The sequence below is a fragment of the Mauremys mutica genome, chromosome 4, assembly GCF_020497125.1.
Source record: "Mauremys mutica isolate MM-2020 ecotype Southern chromosome 4, ASM2049712v1, whole genome shotgun sequence".
NCBI classification, from domain to species: domain Eukaryota; kingdom Metazoa; phylum Chordata; order Testudines; family Geoemydidae; genus Mauremys; species Mauremys mutica.
In genome coordinates, this window is record NC_059075.1 from 71488698 (window position 1) to 71511467 (window position 22770).

Below are 22770 nucleotides of genomic sequence, written 5' to 3' on the forward strand. Positions count from 1 at the left end.
TGATCTGTATTCTGCAATCTGGTGTATGAGTGAATGCTAATGTCCACTTTCTGACATGATGCTGCACAAGGAAGGCTCCGTCAGATTAGCAACCCCATCTATGACAGGCCATCTGGTTGAGAGAAGAGCCCATGACCTAGCAACTGTTGGCCCGCCAAATTTAGGATCCCTCTCTTCTAGTGAAAGGGAACAGACTATTCAGGGACATCCTAGATCAAGGCACTAAGGTGCAGCAGATCAGAGGAGATATGTCCCTTGTGTCTAGAAACCTGATTCTTAAAAGAACTGATCTAATTTCCATTCCTGTCTCTTTTAGGAGATATGTAGGAAGGGATTTCAAAGCTGCCTTCTCACTAGCCCAGTAAAATTCTAATTCCTAAGAAGGTGAAGGAATCCTACATTTTGGAGTGCAAGATGATCCATTACAACAAACTGATAACAAGTCAAGGATGATGCAGGTTCTCTTACTTGGTATGTGAAGTTCTTTTAGTAGTGTCCCCATGGGTGCTCTACTTCAGGTGTGTATGTGCTTCTGCACCTTTGATCGGAGATTTTTGGTAGCAGTGCCTGTTCAGTGCACACATGCACTCCACACATCCTCATGCCCTGTACTAAGGATCTATAGGGCTGCATGGGTGAACCACCCGCAGTTCGTTGTCAACTAGTGTGCTCACTTCTACTGAGTGCTTTAGTGTTGTTAAATAGCTAGTTTATAGTTTGTAAATAGTTCCTTTTTACTTCTGTTTTTTTCCTTGTTTGCGGGTCACTTTAGACTCTTAATTTCTGGGATACTCTGTGATCTCCAGGCTTTAAATGTCTTTCCTGCCAGGAATCTATCCCAGTTAATATGAGTGTCTGGAGGATACCCATATTCCCTCAAAGTGTTCAACCTGTACTTCATTTATAAGCAAATCTTGTAAGAACAAGGAGATAAAGTTCAGGCTCCCATGATGGAGCAAGCCTTAAAACCAGCTTCAGACCAGGGCTCTGAAAACTCCCATGTACATACTGCCCCATCTACCTTCGGATCATGGTCTCACAGAACTTCAGGGGGTAAGACTCCTGATACCCCAGCTACCTATAGATCCAGGTCACCAAGAGTTTCACGAATTAAGGCTTCTGACAGCCTGGTTATCTCAGGACCTTGTCACTGAGGACTGGAAAGGAAAAGATAGCGGCTGCCACTTTGAGATCCCGGTCACCAAAAGCATCCGGGGAGGTGTCTGCATCTGTGCCTTATGATACTGAGAGTCTCACACTCCAAGATGATGGATATCAATAAGAAAAGCAGGAGTATTAAATCTCCAAAGAGACTTCAAAGTGCCCAGTGATGGGAGAGGGGAGAAAGATTACTGAGACATCCCTGTCACTGCAGCTGATTGTCTTTCTCTGGGGTATTTATATATGTTGCATGCTGCGGGGGACAGGACTTGGGAGCAGTTGGCTCACTGTGACCTTGGCGTTACTAAGACTGACTGACATTCCTGTGAAGTCACGTGACCAGGACTGGCAGGCACAGCTGTAGCCAATAGGGAGGGGGAGCCCAGGAGTGGCCATTCCGATTGAATTTCACTCCAGCCACTTGGGGTTTTTTTTTCTCTCTCCCTGTTGCACTTTTCTTCTTTCCTTCCTCTTTGTTTGTGGGGTTGGGCTGCAGAATGTTCTGATGGGGCGTCAGTACATGAGATGTTTGCCTAGTGGATTTGGGATGCTGCCTTAAAGGCTTTTCAGCCCTCTACTCACCCTCTCCTGCTGACATTCCTGCATCCTGAAGCGTGTGAGGGTCTTATGGCCCCAACCCTCTACAATATGAAATCCACCTTCCTCCTTTAGGACATTCTCTGCGTTCTCTCTCAGGCTCCTTGTTGCTGCTGTCCCAAAAGGTTAGTATATGAGGCTTTTTGGTGCAAAGGAGATGGGTCAGGACCAGACGAAGCAGCAGATAGAGAAAGGACTCCAGCTCTACCAGTCTAACCAGACAGAAAAGGCCCTGAAAGTCTGGATGAGGGTATTGGAAAAGACCACGGATCCTGCTGGCAGGTTTCGGGTTTTGGGCTGCCTCATCACCGCTCACTCGGAGATGGGCAGGTACAAGGATATGCTAAAGGTAAGGTGATCCCAGGTTGAATGCCTGTCACTGTGTATCACACCCACAATAGGGAGCAGCTGGGGATTATACTGTAAAAGCATGGTTTATATCTTGCCTGGAGCAAGGTGCATCAGACATTTGATGAATACAATGTGCTGCCTTCACCAGCTGGGGTCCTTACAGTGTCACTCTGCATTCCTGCTCCCTAGTTCTGGGCCCCAAAGATTCTTAAGGACCCAGTCCCCAGGTTTTCTCAGGTTGCTGGCCTGTAGTGCTGATCCTTAAATGCTTTGGGCTAGTACTCCAAAATTTCTTAACTTTGGAGATTCTTAGTTATTTTTCACAAATGGTGTGCTGGGCACTTTGCATGCTATTTTGAAGGTAAAGTCCCTCCCAAAATTGCCTACAATGAGTACAAAAAACTCAAAGGGGATGATGTAGGACAAGCAGTGATGTGTTCCAGTGGGGTTAGTATCTGGCTACCTCCACAATTTTTGATATCTTAAATAGATTTTCTATTACTGGACTTTATTATAATTATATGTATTGCAGCAATTCCCACAATGTTTTCAGCACCGTTCAAACATCCAGGAAACATTGCTGTTCAAACACAGTTGCTGATGTGATGAGCTTAGTCTAACAAATACTTGTTCACACGTCTCTAGTTGGGGAAGATGGGAAGTCAGGCTAAGAGAGAGAAAAAATAAATAGGCTTTTTGGAAGAGGCGGGTTTCAGGAGGGTGCTGGATGCGGAGCAGATGGAGGCCTGGGAGATAAGATCAGGAAGGGGATTCCCAGTATTGGGGGCAGCAAAGAGGGTGAGAAGGACCCAAAGAGCCATCTGTGTGGCTTGAGGAAAATAGAAGAGCAGAGAGAGGCTTGAAGCTAAACTGTGCAGAGTCTTAAAGGTGAAGACAAGAGCTTGAATTTGATGTAGTGAGTGTAGAGAAGCCAGTGCAGTGCTCTGAAGAGGGGCTGGGTGCATTTGGAACAGCAGTGTGTGTTTGGAAGGATGAGTCAAGGACCTGGGAGACTACACAGGAGGAATTTCTGGTACTCCAAGGTAAGAAACAATCCAGGCCTGAAAAGGAGTATTGCTGTGCTAATCCCTGTTATTTCTTGGGTAACAGACCCTGAGTTTGTATAGGGGATCAGAGGATATTTTTCTCCATGCTGATGATTGTTTGTTTATAAACTCTTCCAATTCGAGTGTTTAAATGGGACCATTTAAAGCAACTTGACTGCCACTTCCAATTAGTAAAGTATTGCGTGTGTCCAGAGTCCTATCCTCATAGCAAATACTAGGGGGAAAGGAGAAAAGGGGGTGAGAAGCAGTTGGGATGCATGTGAAGACAAGTGGGATGCTCTGAGAGGAGATGGGATCGGGGAGGAGAAAGATGAGGGCAATGAGGAAAGGAGATAAGGTATGGTTGTGTGAAGAGAATGTTTTGAGTTGTGTGGGAACAAATGAGACAGGTGAAGGAAAACTGGATAGAATCAAAACCACACTGATAACCTGGAAAGAAAATAGAAAACAGGGTAATTGTAGGTGAAATTTCTCCAAGATCCTTGTAACATAGGGAAAAGAGCATGACTTCAATAAAGCAGAAGAGTTCATACTATCCAAGGGATTAAAGAGGAAGTAAGGGGACTTTTATAGATATATGGGCAAACAAACAAGAAGGTATACGAATGAATGAGAAGAGGCATGAAATTAATGATAGTTTAAAAGGGCTGTGATGCTTAACTTCGTTTGGGGAAAAAGGTATTTAAGGGGCAAATGAAAGAAAAGAGGCTTGGATACTTGGAATTTATACAAGACCCTGGATCCACATAGCACACTTCCCAAGGAGGTAAGGGAATTAGTGGACAACGAGAACACTGGCAATTATTTTTGAAACTTCATAGAGAACGGGAAAGGTTCTAGAGGACTAGAAAAAAAAATAAGTGCGGTTTCAGTCTTCAAAGAGGGAATGAAAAGTGACCCTTGAGAATTATCATCCAGTAAATCTACCTTTAATCCTAATAAAATAATGAAACAAACAGAGAGAGAAGATGCTAAGCATCTAGTATTGCAATTATTAATTTAGCCCATATATTGCGCTTTGTTCATCACAAGACAGAGAAGAAGGCATTCCCTGCCCTGAATAGTTTACAGTTTAAAGAGACTTAGATTAGGGTAACTGAACCATATGCAATGAGAGAGTCATTTATAAAGCACAAATCTTGTCAGACAAATTGGATTGCTTTTCAATAGAAGCACAGAATGAATGGTTGAAGGAAGCTTGATAGAAGTAATTTCTATTGTTTAGCAGAATATTTGATACAATCTTAAATCCTCCTCAAAATTAATTCTGGGAGGTGCTGAGGTGCATGGGGATAAGGAATGAAGTAGTAGTGTAGGAAAAGCTGAGCTGTAAAGTGCAGAAATGCCTTTTTCCATGGCCATTTGGCAGCTCTTTCCACCAATTTCTAACCCAGATCTCTTCCCTCTGCCAAAGGTAGAGAATACAGAGAGAGGTTTCTCCAGTCTACTTATATGCTGTGTAACCCACCTCATGGCCTGCCCACTTGGGTATTTTACCAATCAATGCTGTCTTGTTGGACTCTTTTGTCCTGACCACAGGCTATGTAACTTCTGTGCAGGGTACAATTCCCTTGGAAGCACAGGCTTTATTCCTACAGAGACACCCTCTATAAATACTCTCTTCTCTGCTGAAAGTTTGCAGTTGTGCAGATTGACACAGCTCGGGAGCTAGAGGACCCTGACTACCTTATGGAGAGCTACCTGAACCTGGCTCGGAGCAATGAGAAACTCTGTGAATTCCAGAAAACCATCTCTTACTGTAAGACATGCCTGAACATGCAGGGCACCACTGTGAGCCTGCAACTGAATGGCCAGGTGAGCCTCAGTATGGGTAATGCCTTCCTGGGCCTCAGCATCTTTCAGAAGGCACTGGAGTGTTTCGAGAAAGCCCTGCGCTATGCACACAACAATGACGACAAGATGCTGGAATGTCGCGTCTGCTGCAGCTTGGGGAGTTTCTACACACAGATCAAGGTGCGGAAACGCAGCTCAGCTGGTGACCTAGGGGATGGGAAGTAACAGTGGGAAAATTTCCCCCTATCTTGGTACAAGAAGGGACCAGGGTGGGCAGGGATTCACCCTATATCTTGGATACAGGAAGTAGTTCATAGAGTTTGAGAGAGAGAGAGGGTTGTTCTAGGAAGGTTTTAACACTCTGCTTCTAATGCCACTAATGACTATTCTGCTTAAGGTTTAAGTCAAGATGCTCAATAGAGGACATTTACACAGCATCCCAAAGGTAGAAGGTGTGATTCACATTCTTTGGTATACAGCGCACACAGCTCTAAAACCTGGACAGCCACAGAGATGTGGTCTAGGCATGGGACCGGGAGTCGACTCCTGGGCGTGGGTTCTATACTTACCTCTGCCACTGACTCACCATGTGACTTCGGGCAAGTCTCCTACCCCTTCTGTGCCTCAGTTTCCATAAAATAAGTATAGTGACTAAGCCCAGCGTTTGTTGTAGCTATGAATTCTATGACAAAAGAATTACAGTAACTCCTCACTTAAAGTCGTCCCAGTTAAAGTAGTTTAGTTATTAAGTCGTTGTCCTACTAGAAAACATGCTCGTTTAAAGCTGTGCAATGTTCCAACACCCTCCACCACCACCCCAAGTGCCTGCCGGTGGGCCCGGCAGATCAGTGCCTCCCCTCTCCCTGCCTACTGCAAACAGCTGTTTTGTGGCATGCAGGGAGGGAGGGGGGAGGAGCGAGGATGTGGCGTGCTTGGGGGCAGAACTGGGTGGGAAGAGGCAGGACGGGGCCTTGGGGGTGAGGGGGGTTAAGGGTGGGGCCTGGGGCAGAGCATCCCCTGGCAGTTTGAAAAGTCAGTGCCTGTGGATGTCTCCAGCTGTGCAGGGATCTAGAAGCCTCTGTGTTGTGTGTCCCAAGCATACCATGCAACCTGGCAGATTGGTTCTCTTAGGAGACGACTGGCCTTCCCAGCACCCGAGGTGGGGAAGGACCTACGGTGACTAACTGGAGCAGGCATTTGTGTGATCTGCTGCTCAGAGGCCAGCACACACATCCCCATTGGGTCCTGGGGAAGGATGCAGCACAGTGTCACTTCCTATGTGCTGCTGCTTGCCTGCACTGCCTGGCTCCCATGTTGAGCCCAAACCTGCAGAGCTTGCACGGGGAGGACTATTCTGCTCGCGGCTTACATCAAGATCAATAGAGGGCATTTACACAGCATCCCAAAGGTAGAAGGTGTGATTCACATTCTTTGGTATTGGCCAGGAACGGGGAACCACAGCCAATGGGAGCTTTGGGGGAGGTACCTGGAGGCTTGGCAAGAGCCACGCATGTGAAGCCCTCCGCCCCACCCCCATGGGCCGCAGTGCTTCCTGCAGTGGCGTGGGGCTGGGGCCAGGGCAGGTGCGCGCCGCTGCCACCCCGGAGCCACTTTAGGTAAGCGGCGCTGGGCCAGAGCCCAAACCCTGCCTGCACCCCACCCTCCAACTCCCTTTCCTAAGCCCCCTGCCTGCACCTCGCACCCCTCCTGCACCCCAACCCCCTTCCCTGAGCCCCCTCATACACCCTGCACCCCTCCTTTGCCCCAATCCCTTGCCCTGAGCCTCTTCCTGCACACCGCACCCCCTCCCGCACCCCAACCCCCTGCACCGGCCCTGCATACAATTTCCCCACCCAAATGTGGCCCTCGGCCCCAGAAGTTTGCCCACCCTTGTCTTATAAACTCATGATTAAAAAAAACCCTTATCTCCCACTGGTCCTCCAACAAAACCAGAGAAATTAAAACTATCCTTGATATTTCTAAGGTAAAAATCAAGCAGGAAAAAAATAAAAAAACCTTTGATCTCCTTTATACATCACAAAGAATGAAAAAAAATGGCACACGGGTAGGGTTTTTTTATTTATTTATTTTTAATCTTTTGCAGGTCACTTTTAAATGGTTTTATATTGTTAGATAAATATGATGATTTTACACTATTTTTATTGTTAAATAAAGGAGATTTATTTGACTTCTCATAATTTCCTAGGAGAAACAAAATTATTAAGATATTGGATGCCATGATCTTTCCTTTTTAAAAAACCAAAGTGATGACTGTGACAAAGCCCTGATTTCCTCCACTCCCCCTTCCCCCATTTACTGCCATAACAACCAACCAGACCCAAAAGAGATTCTGACCCACCTGGTGTAGAATGTGAGGGTTAATTGTGTGGAAAACATTTTGAAGTTGAGAAAGGCTCTGTAAGAATGTAGAAGGCTGAGATGATGGAGGAGCAGATAAGGGTACAGGTGGCTCTGAACCCGGCTTTGGCCGTAAGGAGGGTAAATCATCTCTATAATGAGAAGCAGAGTCCTTTCCTTATGGATGTCGCTCTGAGCTGACCATGTAATCACCCCAGCATATAATTTTAAATTCTGGACCTGCTAGGGACATGTGCTGGGGAAAATGGAGTCTACCATGTGGCAATTTTAGCTTCCCTAGATGGATACACATACTCATTTTGAAATGTTGGAGGGTCCTATTACTGCAGGGGCAGTCTAACTCTAACTTATTTCTTTCCTTCTGTGGGTCTCTGCCTTCCAGGACTATGAGAAAGCCCTGTTCTTCCCATGTAAAGCAGCTGAATTGGTGAATGATTATGGAAAGGGCTGGAGTTTGAAGTACCGAGCAATGAGCCAGTACCACATGGCAGTGGCCTATCGGAAGCTGGGGCACCTGGCAGATGCTATGGAATGCTGTGAGGTACAAGGTGGAGGTAGAGATACTGGGCCAAACGTGGCAGAGATATGCTGGAGTGGGGGAGAGGTGTCTGCAGGTCAGGATTAGGGGGTACAGAGATATAGCAACATTCACCTCGTACCCCAGATACTGCTTCTGCCTCCCACCCCTAGAGACAGCACATCTGTGGTTTCATTAGCCAAAGCTGTTCTCAGGGACTAGGGTCAGGGATGCCCTCTGCTGGGAATATGCATTGTACAACTGTTGTCGAGGCTTTCTTCCCCTAGGGCGTGTCATTTCTCTGAAGCTGGCCATTGAGGCAGGCTCTGGGGTATTGTGAGGGCTTCAATCCCTGCTGGGTTTGAGGAAGGTTCTTGTACTGACTGGAGGTGTTTTCTTTCAGGAGTCAATGAAGATTGCTCTGCAGCATGGGGACCGGCCACTGCAGGCACTGTGCCTACTCTGCTTTGCTGATATCCACCGCAGCCGAGCAGACATACAGGTAGGAGCAAGGGGAGACAGAAGGGAAGAGTCGGGGATGGAAAGGAGATATGGAAAAGGAGCACCAGGACTGGGCACAAGTAAATGTGTCTCACTGTCTATCTCATGCTGCAGACAGCCTTTCCTCGCTATGATTCCTCCATGAGCATCATGACAGAGATTGGAAACCGCCTGGGACAGATCCAGGTACTGCTGGGAGTGGCCAAGTGTTGGGTGATCCAGAAGGAGCTAGACAAGGTCAGTCACAGGCCATTGCTGAGGAAACTGGGGCCCTCTCCCATGGTCCTCTATTCTACACACAGGATCTGGTACTTGACTACTGACATTTTTCTACATAATCCAACTTGGGAAGCTGGGAATCTGTCATAAATTGAGTACACTCATACTGGATCCAGATCCGTGGTCTACAAAGTCACGTGGCCAGTACCAGATGCTTCACAAGAAAAGACATATTGCACAGAGATAACTGCAATGAAAAGAGGGGTCATTTCCTGCCTCCCATCTTGTACTCTGAAGCAAATCTTATTGACTCTCTCTCCCAACTGTATAATTAGTATTAGTGATTGTGGTATTTACAGCCCAATAGATACATCCTGTGCTTTACAGAAAAACATATGAGACAGAGCTGACTAGAGGAGCTTAGATTCTAGGATAAATAAAATATAGCATGGAACAGGGAGAGATGGTAGCAAACGAAGTGGGAATGGGCAGGAGATTACATGGTACAACCCTGTGAGGTTTTTTTTTTCACTATGTGTACAGCATGTTAGTGCCTTTAAAATAATACAATTACCCCCACAAAAACTACATTAAAAGAAGAATATTAAGGTTGCAAAGTGACGCACTCAAAAGTTAGGAAATGTCAGAATCAAGATTGCCTGTACAACCTTAATTTCAAATCCCATATGAATTATGATAGTCTTTAATTGTACATTACGTATTTTTTCTACAGGACCCCGCCTCAGTCAGTCCACAGAATGGAGGGAGCTCACTTAATGGGCAACTATTCAGTATTTTGTTTCTCTTCATTGTTCACTGTTTGGCCCCAGGCCTTATTTACTGCACACCATCCAAAACCTGCTCTGAAGACAGAATTATTCATTTCCTTATTGACTTTTCTGTGAAGTTAATCACTACAGTATCTGAGTGCTTCACAAACATTAACTAACTTATTTTCACAACTCCTATGAAACGAGGGGGTATTATTACTATCATTTTACAGATGGTGAACTGAGGCACAGAGAGATTAAAGTAAAAGTATCCGTTAATTTTGGGTGCTCAGAGTTATCCAAGACCTAATTTTTTTAGCGTACTTAGCATTATATAGCACTTCATATGTTCAAAGCACAGCTCTCATTGACTTCAGTTCCAGTTGTGAGTGCTCAGCACTTTTGCAACTTAGACCCCAGGATCTCAAGTCAGGCACTCAGAAAATGAAGAGCATGCAGCTAGTGACAAAATATGTAAAAAGTTGGGTTGAAGTGATCACATAGGAACTCTGTGGCAGAAACAGGGATAGAATCCAATTCCTTAGGGCAGCTTTCAACTGCTGTAACCGTAAGACCCTCCTTTCTCTTCCTGCAACCCTCTGCTTCATTCACTACGGACCTTCTAACTTCTGAAACAAATGAAGCAGGGAATCTACAGACTACAACCTCCTTCACTACCCAACCCTGATTCATCCCCATCCTGTGCACCAAGTAAGCCAAGGATTCTGTGGAGAAAATAGTATGCTATCATGTAATCAACGACTGTATCGTAATGCATATGCAAAAGGGGGCCGAGCTAAGGTTGCACAGACAATCTTAATTCTGGCATTTTCCAACTTATGAGTGCTTGACTTTACAACAACATTAGTAAGGTTGCAATGTACTTTTTCCATCGTGTTGCATCTTATTGCCACCCATCATGGTTCTTCAGCAGGTTGGAACATTTAGATCCATCACACAGAGACCTTCTGCCACTTGAACTAATGGAATACTGACAACAGTAGTAGGATGCCATCCTCTTTGTGGATCAGCATAGAGGGAGATGAGACATTTTGCTAGTGAGTTTCACAGACTTCTGCTGACAGCAGAGGAATGGTGAGACTCAGGAATCATAAAAATGAAGGGCTGGAAGGGACCTGAAGAAGTCATCAAGTCCAGCCCGTTGCACTGAGGCAGGATCAAGTAAACCGAGACCATCCTTGACAGGTGTTAGTCCAACCTGTTAAACCTAGACATTCCCAATCTCTAACCCTCAGGCTTCTCATGCCAGTCTCCCTCCCCAGCAAGTTCCAATGTCACCCCTCCACACTCCTGATCCCAGTTTCCTTGCCCAGCCAATCCCAGTTCCTCACTCTGGGCTCCTTACCAGATCGATCTGTCTCTCACGCTAGCCTCCAGCTGCCTCTTCCCTCACTGGCTCCCAGTCTTAATCTTCCTCCCTGAGGTCCTTGTCTAATCAATGTCCTTCCCCACGCCCCATTCCTTTTCCCAGTCTCTCTGACCAACCATTCTCAATTCTGCTCTTTATCTTGACTTCTCATTAATGCTCTCTTCTCCACTCACCTCCTTCCCTCAGCCCACTTGTTCTCAGTCGCACTATTCATGCTCAGCCAGTCTCATTCTCCCTTCCTCCCAGCCTGTTTCCCTCCTTCTCTCTTGACAGCCTTCAGTCTGTTTCTGCCACCACCCCAGCAGATCCATTGCCCTCCCGCTTGCCCCTCTGTATTCAAATCAAGCAGCTTCCTCCTCCACACTGCCCTGTGCCCAGCAAAGGTGGCATTGAGAGCACAGGAAAGACATGTTCTCAGTTCAGGTGCCTTGATCTGTACCACACATGGCCTGCCACAGCACAAAGCTTCTATTGCAGGGAATGTCCTGCTCGGCCCTGGGCTGGAGCATGCCCCGTGTGCAGGGCCGGCTTTAGGCCGATTCGCCCGATTCCTGGGAATCGGGCCCTGCGCCTAAGAGGGCCCCGCACTTTTGGCGCCTTTTTAATTTTTTTTTTTTACTTACTCCGGCTGCCGTCTGTCTGCTCCGGGGTCTTCCGTGGCCCCACTCCCCTGACCAAAGCGCAGGCGGGAGCGCAGCTGCCCCACAGCCCCGTGGCCCCGGCTGGAGCTCCGGCTGGAGTGCGGCAAGCCCCGCGGCCCCGCTCTCACAGCTGGAGCTCCGGCCGGAGTGCGGCAAGCCCCGCGGCCCCGCTCTCACAGCTGGAGCTCCGGCCGGAGTGCGGCAAGCCCCGCGGCCCCGCTCTTACAGCTGGAGCTCCGGCCGGAGTGCGGCAAGCCCCGCGGCCCCGCTCTCACAGCTGGAGCTCCGGCCGGAGTGCGGCAAGCCCTACCCTGCAGCCCCGCTCTCCCAGTTGGCGCCCTGGGGTAGCAGGGGGTTCCGGGGACTATTTAAAAGGCCGGGGCTCCAGCTGCCTCAGCCACCCCGGTCCTTTAAATAGCCGCCGGAGCCCCGCTGCCCCCATGCATTCCTCAGGGCTCCCGCGGCTATTTAGAAGGTCCGGGGCGGGGTAGAAGCAGGGGAGCCCGGGGCCCTTTAAATAGCCCCCAGAGCCCTGGGATAGCGGGGGTCTTGGGGGCTATTTAAAGGGCCAGGGCTTCAGCTGCCTCTGCTGCATCCCTTGCCTTGCCCTGCCCTCCCTGCCTGGAGCCAGCTCTGCACCCCGTGCCCACAGCCAGCCCCTGCCAAAGCCCCTGCCCTGTCTCCAGCCAACCTCTGCCACACACCCCTGTGGCCCTGCCCAAAGCCAGCCAGCCCGCCCTACACACACCCCTGCCCGCACCCAGCCCTGCACCCCCTGCTCTATCTCCAGCCAACCCCTGCTGCACCCCCCTGCCTGAAGCCAGCCAGCCCACCCCACACCCCCCTGTCTCCAGCCCACCCCACACCCCCCTGTCTCCAGCCAGCCCCGCACCCCTTGCCTTGCCTGCAGCCAGACCCTACCTCCAGCCAGCCCCATGTCCACTGCTGCCCTGCAGTTCCCAGGGCAGTAACCCTGCACACCTGCTTCAATGAGAGGGGGCAGGGAGCAGCTGGGACCCACACATGTACACACCCCCAGGGATTGGCGGTGACCCACACATGTGAAATGGCGGTCATTAATAACCAATCAACAGCATATATGAATCAATGTACATAATATATAATTTTATTATTTATATAGTTATGGATAGTAAATAATACAAGGAAGAAATGAAAGGCTTTTTTTTTTTTTACACTTTTTTTTTTTAGTCATCCCTGCCAGGGCCCCGCCAAAAATGTTCGAATTGGGCCCCGCACTTCCTAAAGCCAGCCCTGCCCGTGTGGATGGAATTTTGGGGGACTTAAGCTGCTAAAATGTAAAGTCTACTGAGCATGCGCAAACTGCAATTTTTCAAAGGCTTATAGTGTGGCCAAATTTGAGTGGATTTTAAGGAGGAAGGCAAAAGGTACATCCCTGATACTAAAGCTATCACACCATGCGAACTTTCAGTTCCCTATGTGACCCGTGTCTGGGGCAGCAATCACTGAAAATGCCAAGGTCAGAGCAGGCTGCAACAGGGAGAGCAGATACTCCCAAAACTGGTGGTTAACACTGAAGTTAAATTCACCAACCAGTCACAAACTGTGCTGCTGATCCCCCACATTGGTTATCAAGAAGCTAAAAAAGAAATCACGCAGCCTGCTTACTGCGTTCCAGTTCTCTGGTTCCCAATCAACACATAGGTCCAATATAGTGAGAAGTTGTTTAAAAACGCTGCTCACATATACAAAATGTTCTTCTGACTCCAAAGGGTCAGCCATGTTACCAGGTCAATATTAGTTTGGATCTTACCCAAAATACCACACTGCCAGCTAATCCTTTAGTGCCTAAAACTAAAGGTTTATTATAAAGAAAAAAGAAAGCACAGGAAGAGAGTTGTTAAATGATAAAGCACTCAGATACAGAGACTTCAAAGTCCATATATCCGGTTCTTAGCAATACTGGTGCGTTTGCTGGCTTGAAACTCCCTCTGGAACATATCCAGCTTGGATGGGTCATTCAGTCCTTTGTTCGGAGCTTCAGTTTGTAGAAAAGTACTCCAGAGGTAAGAAGTAGGAATGAAGTTAATGCATCTGACTTTTATATTCTTTTGCCATGTAGCTTTTACTTCCTGTATCCCAAACACAAGCTTCACAGCACATGGCATATGAGAGTCTTAGGCTGTGTCTACACTACACACCTTTTAGCAACACAGCTGTCCCGCTAAAAGGTGCGCAGCGTGCCCGCTCTTTGTCGGCAGGAGAGAGCTCTCCCGGTGACAAAAAACTTCCACCCCCAACGTGCGGCGGTAGCTTTGTCAGCGGACAAAGCGCTGTTCACACCGGTGCTTTTCATTGGTAAAACTTGCTGTTAAGGCATTCCTGAACGACAAATGTTTTACCAATGAAAGTCCAGTGTAAACAAATTGTTTATACTGCCAATTGAACAACAAAACTTTTGTCATTCACAGGTGCTTACACACACACACACACACTTTTGCCGCAGCAAGTGGCAGTGTAAACAGCTTGTTGTTCGTAGGAGCGCTTTTCTATTGACAATGCAAACCCTGCTCATAAGGGGTGGAAGTATTTAGTTGGCAAAAGTGCTGACAAACAGTGTTTTTACACTGCCCGACTTTTACCAACTCGGCCATGTCGCTAAAAGCTGTGTAGTGTAGACAAAGTCTTAGAGTTCTCTGGCCACGGGCCTGCCCCTACATGCCTTGCTGACTCATAAGGTGTATCCCCTGGCTCCTTTCAATTAGTTCATTGTACAGCTGATGACCCTTGATGTGCCATCAAACAGGCTAGGCAGTGCTGATGCCAGTCTGTCTGGGGGTGTCACCCAGAAACACAGCACAAGTTTGGAAATACAGATATACCATACATACCTATAACTCACAATACAACGGTGATACAAACATATAAACCAAGATTATCATATTTGGAAAATTATAATATTTTCACAGATCCACGGCATACCTGGTCAGATTCCTTGCAATTTTATAATATTGGTATCAATAATATTATAAATGGTCTCCCATATTCCATACAACGTCACACCCTATTTGAAAGAATGGGGGCACTAGAGCTTTTAAAATAGGTCACCAGAACTTAACATGGTCAAAACAACTTATTTTTTCCCTACTCTCATTTTCAGAAATGGCAGAATCATTTTGGCTGATATTTTTCCAATAAAGTCTGCCTGAGGCAGACACCCAGCATGGAAAACTACAGCCTACACTGTTAAAGTTTGGCAAAGTTAGAAATATATGAAAAGAGGGTCTTGTAATGGGAAGTGACTGGCAACCTTAATAATATATGATACTACCAGCTCTGCCTATAATCTGAATCCTCAGCTGTGGCCAAGCTGTGCTGAGCACAGGTGACGAGACAGGAGCCAAAGTAGGCTTTACATTTATAAGACAATTTAGACAATGAGGAGTCCGATTGCACCTTAAAGAATAACAGATTTATTTGGGCATAAGCTTTCGTGGGTAAAAAAACCCACTTCTTCAGATGCATGGAATGAAAATTACAGATACAGGCATTAAAAAAAAAAAGCCCGTATCTGTAATTTTCACTCCATGCATCTGAAGAAGTGGGTTTTTTACCCATGAAAGCTTATGCCCAAATAAATCTGTTAGTCTTTACGGTGCGATCGGACTCCTCGTTTTTGTGGATACAGACTAACACAGCTGCCTCTCTGATACTTAAGACAATTTAGAACAGCCTTAGGACTAATTTGTGCTGGCTGCTAACAGCCCCCAAAAGACCATTCTGCTAGCTAGGGATTTCCAAAGAACAGCGGCCATGCCCCCCCAGTTTTGTTCCTACTCCCACCAAACTTGCCCAACTGCTAGGGCTGGAGTATATGGTATGGGGTTTAGGGCCAGTGGCACTTGATGATTCGCCCTACACTGAGGGAATCCACAACCAGCTGGTTAAGATGGCTTTCTGCCTGTTTTGTGCTGCAGTGCAAAGCAGGCAGAAGAAAGGTGAGTGATTTTAGTTAGATTGGCACAGAATCTAGGTTCAGTAAGACAATTATTTTTTAAAATCCTGTGTGGTATTAGGCTCTCTGGCCCCTGCAGCCAGGAGTTCTCCACTCCTTAGGGCTGTTGGTGAAATCTCTCCTTTTATAAGTTCTAAATTAATCAGCTATTAATTTAATTGAATGACCCCTCTGTTCTTGTGGAATGCAAGAAATGAGGAAGCAACTTCACTACACCCTTCATTACTTTGTCCATCTCCATCGAGATCCTGCTAACTCCACCACCACACTGGAATAAGCCAGGAGTCCACTTAGTCTGGTATCCCATTTCCCAAAGCAATCAATGCCAGATGCTTTCTAGGAATAATAAACCTAATTAATTATACAATCCTGTTTAATGGGAAACTCCTTCTCCCATACTGCCAGCTGAATCCCTGAAGTCGGTTGCTCAATAACCCTGGAGGGCAGAGGCTAGTTATCAGCATTGATTATTTCTTATTGTTCTGAGGGATGGGGGAGCTGTAAAGACTCACTTAGAATAGCAGCTGCTAGAACAATGCTACTTCCCTACAGGATGGCAAGGCCAGGGCAACAGCTCCTTTCTATACCCCAGCACAGGGGTCCTGGGCAGCAGAAGTAGGACAAGTTGGGTGGGAGCCACATGTGCTGTTAGCAATGCTGGTCCTTGTTCCTGCCTCTCTTGTCCCAGTGGAAGTAGACACTGAAGTGGCCCAAAGACTGGGGGGGGCAGGGGGGGTAGGAGAGAGCATCTTTGGTGCACTTAGCAGCAGCTAGTTGCTTTGCTATGCTTAAGCCCAGCCCTGGTTTACTGCCCTGGAGTTTAATTAGTTCTATAACCTCTCCCTTTGGAGACACCAGTCTCTGTCAAAGCTGCACTCCGACTTCCCATTCAATGTGCATCCCTATGACCCTTCAGTGAGCAGGCAGTTCACTGAGCTTTGGGAGGACATGCTGTGAGTGTGAACATCCCACCACAGATTTCTGGCTTCTACTGGAGTGTAGGAATGTTTTATTAACCCTAATGCCATTACCTCCTCATTCCTTAGCCTTTCAATTCTCAGCATGTCCCTCACCATGCAGAGCTGGTGCTGAATAGTTGGCATAACTGGTGACGTGCTGATATGTGAGGTCTCTGTTCTCTCCTCTACAGGCACTGGAAGGCATTGAGAAGGCCCAAGAGCTGGCAGAGGGACTGGGGAACAAGGTAAGAGTTCACAGCTCCCCTCCACCAGTGTCCAGAGCCATCTAATGGGGATTTCAGTGTCCACTCTATCTTCCAGCCTCACACTGCCTTCTGTTAAACTCCATAAGCCCATGTTAACCAATAGGTCCTCGAGGCTCAGGGTGAGTGTCTTGGGTGTAGAATGTGAACCATTTCTGAGTTTGTTTTTAGTTCAGGTGAGTCAGTAGCTGGGGAATATTCTGAGCGTGTGGGGTGGATGATGGCAACTGAGAGACCCTTAGAAAGTTTAGTGGGGAGCCAGAGTGAGTTAAACAAGTGGGAAGGAGAGGGAGGCAAATTGTTAGACAGGAAAATAACAGCAGTGAGGAGAAATGGAGGACTAGGGGTCCTTTCCCTGACAAATAGCTACATGTAGAGTGACCAGATGTCCCGATTTTATAGGGACAATCCTGATTTTTGGGTCTTTTTCTTATATAGGCTCCTATTACTCCCCCAACCCTGTCCCGATTTTTCACATTTGCTGTCTGGTCACCCAAGCTACATGGCATTAATTTGCTGGCCAGCCAGCCTCCGGGATACTCTGCTAATATATGCTGAGCACAGTGCACCAATTGCATACTGGCTAGGAGCCTAGACGGAAGTGAAGAGGTGACTTATGGGCGTGTAGGTGCCTAGGAAAACCAGCTCTATGAAAAGATGCAGAATGGTTGGAGCGCTGCAAACCTGGGTTCCCCTTTAATGGCACATTGGGACAAAAGGATAAGGATAGACGGGAGGCCCTCTAGATGCTCACAGGATAAATCCTGACCCCTGGGCAAGTTTGTGTTTTCTGTGGTGAGGCTCATGTGTGTCCCAGATGGCTGATGGGGCTGAAGAAGACTCATCCTTCTACTGCTCTCCCCATGTTGTTGGTTCTCCTTCACCTTGCCCCATCGTCTCTCTCTCATGCCTCTGCCCTCTGTGCACAGCTTGGTCTGCTGAAGCTTCACTGCCTGTGTGAAGGGATCTATCGCACAAAAGGACAGCAACGGGAACTTCGTGACCATGTGGTGAAGTTCCACGAGTGTGTAGAGGAGATGGAGCTGTACTGCGGCATGTGTGGAGAGTCCATTGGGGAAAAGAACAACCAGCTCCAGGCGCTGCCTTGCTCCCATTTCTTCCATTTAAAGTAATGAGCACCATGGATAGGGCAGAGTGGGGAACATGAGAATGGAGGCGGGAGATGAGGCAGATGGTTAAAGAGGGATTCCCGCAGGGGGAATAGAATAAGGCAGGAGTTCAGCAGAGATTTATGGGAGAGGGCTGGGGCTAGAGAGGGATCTGTGACGGGATAAGAGTAACAGAAAAGCCCCATTAGTGTCCAGAATAGAACTGTGCTCTGCAGTCTGAATATGCCAAATCACTTAGAGTGTACTTCCTCAAGATGTCCTGCTATTGTTTATACAAAATCAGTGACTCCTCTACAAAGTCACCCACCATCTAATCTTTAACATTACTCTCCCTGACTGTTGAAAGTAATAGCACGTAGGGGACTCCCTAAGTCTCACTTTAAGAATGGAGAGTAGAGGTATGAACCCATCTAAAGAGTTTTGTGTAGACAGGCCCTAAGCTACTTCCTTCCCCACCCCTGGGATAGCAGTCCAGGTCTGTGAATCAGAACCCTTGGGCCTCTCTCTGTAGGCATGCATGGTGAGAAATGACCACTTCCTGTTGCAGATGCCTCCAGACCAATGGGACCCGTGGCTGCCCCAACTGCCGCCGTTCATCAATGAAACCAGGATTCGTGTGACCTGCTGAATCAGTCATTTTGAGAGAGCTCATATTCCGACTTGAAACAGAGGCCAGAAGACAGAACCTTGGAATGTCATCCAGTGTACATAGCCTGAAAGGAGGACCCTTATTTGCAGGTGGAGAGGTCTCCTGCACAGGATGCAACAAGTGCACCTTGATCTTTTACTCTAACCTGACATTTTACCTGTGTTCAGAAGCAGCAGTCATCCTGGAGTCTCTCTAGAACCACCTCTCTAGAGCCAGTTTCACACTCTTATCATGCCTGTTCTAGGACTTGCCTGACACTTTCTCCAGTGCCAGTTCACACTCCATTTTGCTCCTATTCAGTCAGCTGTCTTTACTTGCCTTTCTTTGGTGCTTTTTTTTGCCCCTGTGAGAAGTGATGCTGGGTAGATGTAGTACAGCAACGTTGTCTGTGTTGGAGTAGCAGCCTCTTCTCAGCATGCCCTGCTGTAAATGCTGCCAGTATACTCCATAGGCTCCCTTTCTTCAGAAACAGGATTTAGACCCTATTCCTGCCTTATACTAGATCTCTCCTAGCAATTCACTATCACGTGTAAAAATGGATTTAATTCAGTAATCTGTATTAATGAGAAAACAAACCCAAGGTATGACTATGATAGTGTCCTGTGCCATCATGTCTTCCTCCTCTCCCACTAGGCCTTAGTGCCTTACTCTTTTCAGCGTGTCCTCAGCTGTCTGCTGGGGCCTCTGTCCCCCTCTCTGTGCTAATGCAATACCCACCCGGTACGCCTGCAAGACTCTGTGTGTGTGACCCCCGGAGCTCTGTGCAAACGGTGGCTCCCTGCACAGGACTGTTCAGCGTGGAACTGCTGCAAGCAGCACGTGGCCCGCCCGGCGGTGTCACCCGACAGGCGCTGGGGGCCAGCCAGGCAGAGCAGGTTTCGTGTGTTCTCAGCCCAGGGCCGCGCACGCGCTATATTTACACCCACCAGTCTGTATTTGCAAATAAAGTCTTTGCACCCACGCCCGGCTGGCTCTGCTCGTGCCCGGGGGAGGGGCCACGCGAGCGACGCCCTCCGCCCTGGAGAACACCCGCCCCGCCCGCCGGCTGGGCACAGCGCCTGCGCCACCGCCCCCGCCCGGGGAAGGGAGGAGAGGCGGGGCGTGCAGCGGCCACGCCCCTACCCCGCACTAAGATGGCGGTGAGGACATCACTCAGCAGATTTGGGTGATGTCACGTGACTAATCGGAGGCCGCGGGTGTTTTTTTCCCCGCACGACAGATTCGACTGAGGGCGGGCAGGGGAGAGTGAAGTGGCTGAGCGTGGGGGCGGGGCGGAATCTGCTGTCCCCGACTAGTGCCTTGTTTACCTCCAGGACCGCTCGTCCAGGACAAGATGGCGTCGGTGTGGGATGAGGCTGAGGTGAGGGGCCGGGTACCGGGCGGGAGGCTGGGCAGCGGGCGGGACTCTGAACTCGGGGGCACCAGCCCTGGGACCTCGTCCCCCGGGAGCCGCCCCCGGCCAGTCGAGTCGGGGTAGCGCCGTGTCCCGTCCCCGTGAGTTCGGCTGGCGAGGCCGGGGCGCGAGGGGCCCGGGCTGCCTGGCGGCCGGTGACGGTGACTCTGTCCCCGCAGGACGGCGTTGGCGAGGAGGTGCTGAAAATGTCCACAGAGGAGATTGTGCAGCGAACCCGCCTGCTCGACAGCGAGATCAAGGTGAGGTGGGAGCGGGGGTTGTGGGGCGGTCGCTGTCCCCCACCCGGCTCTGGAGGCAGAGCCGCGAGAGCGGGGGGCTGCTGGCCAGGCACCGAGTTCTAGCAGCAGCAGCAGAGAAGTCCAGCCGCGGGGCAGAGCAGCTCCTGTCCATGTCCCCGTAGACTGGGACGCGCCGCCCAGGGCTGGTGGAAGATCCCGGGGCTCCTGGGCCCAGCCCCCTGCTGTCACTGCTCCCGGAGGGCTCTGCTAGCCTGGAGCTGGGTCCCCCGCCCGGGTAGCTCTTAAGGGCTGTGAGCAGCCCGTGCCCTGCATTGGCATGTCCGGCTCCAGATTTTGGCCTCCGACCTGGCCAGGGGGACGAATCAGGGAGTAGCAAGGGGTCCATTTTCTCTCTGGTCCATTTCAGCCGCCTCTCTCTACACACACCAGGAAGAGGCTGGTGCCACCCGGGGAGGTAGCGCCCCATGCCTGTTCCCCGAGCATCTCCCACTGGTCTCGAGAGCAACCCTACACCTCTGCCTTCCCCATAGGTACACCCACTACTCCCCAGAGTGTCCCCACAGGAGGCCATGGAGTGTGCCCCCGTTGCCCCATACACCACTTCCCATGCCCTACTGCTGCTTGCACTGCTCCTTTTATTTCTGTTAAATGCTGCTGATGTACTGTACTGTGCTGCCTTCTGCTGTACACAAGAGTCAAAAGGAGTCTGCAATGTAAAGACAAGGATAAAGGAAGATATTTTGGGAGACCTAGAGCCAAGACTGAATGTATGTTGTTTTTATAATGAAATGATGACAAGGGAATTATATTTGTTAGAAGTGAATCGTTGCTCTCCGCACCTGGTACTTTACAAAGTCACTGGAAATTATAAGATATAAATGGATAGTTAGCAAGTGAGGAGCTGTGGCAGGGGAATTAGCAGGTGGGTTGCCAAAGCCATTAATGTTGTTTAGAATTTTAAAATATTATCTTTCAGTATTTTGCTGACACTTGGGAGGTAGGCCTGGGCTTGTAGACCATTTTAGAAGAAGTACATTTTCAAAAGGACTTTGAGCAGATTCTAGGTGCAGAGATGAATGTACTACACAGGATATAGTTAGTTGAGAACAGCAAAGTAAGGAGTAAAAAGTCTTGAGTGCTGAGGGAGATAAGAAGTGGAGACATTGTTCAGGAGTTTGTAGTAGTTCAAGAGGTTTGAAAAGGCCCTAGTTCTTCTAGTTCCAGAGTCCCCAAACTATGGGGTGGGAATGTTTGGGGGGCCTGGGCCAGCCCCCATGGGGGGCAGGGAGGGAGAACCACCCAGTTCTTGGCCTCAGCTGTTGGCACCATGCCCACCGGTTTGGGGCCTCAGCTCCACTCCTAGCCTCTGCCCCATTGTCAGTTTGGGGACCACTGTTGTAGTTCAGTATTATCATTTGCAGTAGCAGCTTGAATTAGAACATAAGAGTGGCCATACTGGGTCAAACCCACAGTCTATCTAGACCAGTATCCTATCTCTGACAGTACCAGGGATTTCTAAGGAGGTGAACAGAACAGGGTCATTTCAAGTGGTCCAGACCCTGAGGTTCAGTCCAAGCTTTTGGCAGTATGAGGTTTAGGGACACCCGGAGCATGGGGTTACATCTCTGGCATTTTGGCTAATAGCCATTGTGAATTTATCTAATTCTTTTTTCACAACATCCCATGGCAATGAGGTCCACAGGCTGACTCTGCATTTTGTTTTAAACCTGCTGCCTATTAATTTCATTGGGTGACCTTTAGTTCTTGTGCTATATGAAGGGGTAAATAAATAACATTTCCCTATTCACTTTCTCCACAGCATTGATAAATTTATAAACCTTTATCATGTTGCCCCCTCCCCTTAGTGTAGTCTCTTCTCGAAGGTGAACAGTCCCAGTCGTTTTAATCTCTCCTTCTATGGAAGCTGTCCATCCCCCTAATTTTTGTTACCCTTTTCTGCAACATATTCTAAATTTATTTTATGGGATGACCAGTTCTGCACTCAGTATTCAAGATGTGGGAATACCATGGATTTTTATAGTGGAATTATAATAATTACTGTTTAATTATCTATCCCTTTCGTAATGATTCCTATCACTGTTAGCTTTTTTGACTGTCCCTGCAAATTGTGTAGATGTTTTCAGGAAACTATCCATAATGACTCAGAGCTCTCTTTCTTGGGTGGTAACAACTAATTTAGACCTCACCACTTTGTATGTATAGTTGAGATTATTTATTTCATATCAACATTTAATTTTATCTGTCATTTTTGTCATACAGTTTAGTGAGATCCCTTTGTAACTCTTCACAGTTGGCTTTGGACTTAACTATCCTGAGTAATTTTGTATTGTCTGCCAATTTTACCACCTCACTGTTCACCTCCTTTTCCAGGTCATTTATGAATATGTTGAACAGCACAGGTCCCAGTATGGATCCTGGGGGGACCACACTATTTACCTTTCTCCATTGTGAAAACTGACCATTTGTTCCTATCCTTTGTTTCCTGTGCTTCAGAAGAAGTCATAAAAGCCTGCTTAGTGCTCCTAGATGTGCCCTACTGTACGATGATTTTGACTGCATTTCCTCTTATCCATTTGAACTTTGCCACTTTTAATTTTGGTGTCCCTTGTTCTTATATAGTGGAACAGAGTAAAGAGAAGCCTAAACAGTCCTCTGTGTATCAGAGTATTGCCACCAATGTTAAGGTGGCAGAAACCTCTCCATCGAGCCCTTAC

The 22770-nt window shown here is 48.1% G+C and overlaps 2 protein-coding genes across 4 annotated transcripts in view; both read left to right on the top strand.

Annotated features, from left to right (window-relative positions):
* Positions 1-1572: 1572 nt before the first annotated feature.
* On the top strand, positions 1573-19341 carry RAPSN (receptor associated protein of the synapse). The gene is made up of 8 exons (XM_045012363.1): positions 1573-2107; positions 4812-5150; positions 7732-7890; positions 8270-8368; positions 8482-8604; positions 16532-16585; positions 17533-17732; positions 18281-19341. Exons 1-8 carry the CDS (start codon positions 1892-1894, stop codon positions 18351-18353), a joined length of 1263 nt encoding a protein of 420 aa, XP_044868298.1. The 5' UTR covers positions 1573-1891; the 3' UTR covers positions 18354-19341.
* A 160-nt stretch (positions 19342-19501) lies between these two features.
* The window catches only part of PSMC3 (proteasome 26S subunit, ATPase 3), a 42805-nt gene continuing 39536 nt past the window's right edge, over positions 19502-22770 (top strand). For 2 of the 3 annotated variants that reach the window (XM_045012361.1, XM_045012360.1), the window contains exons 1-2: positions 19503-19742; positions 19955-20035. In XM_045012361.1, the coding sequence (XP_044868296.1) occupies positions 19716-19742; positions 19955-20035 (108 nt within the window). In that variant the 5' untranslated portion in view covers positions 19503-19715. Of the gene's footprint in view, positions 19743-19954; positions 20036-22770 lie in introns of all 3 variants that reach the window. The other variant, XM_045012362.1, reaches the window with a different exon arrangement.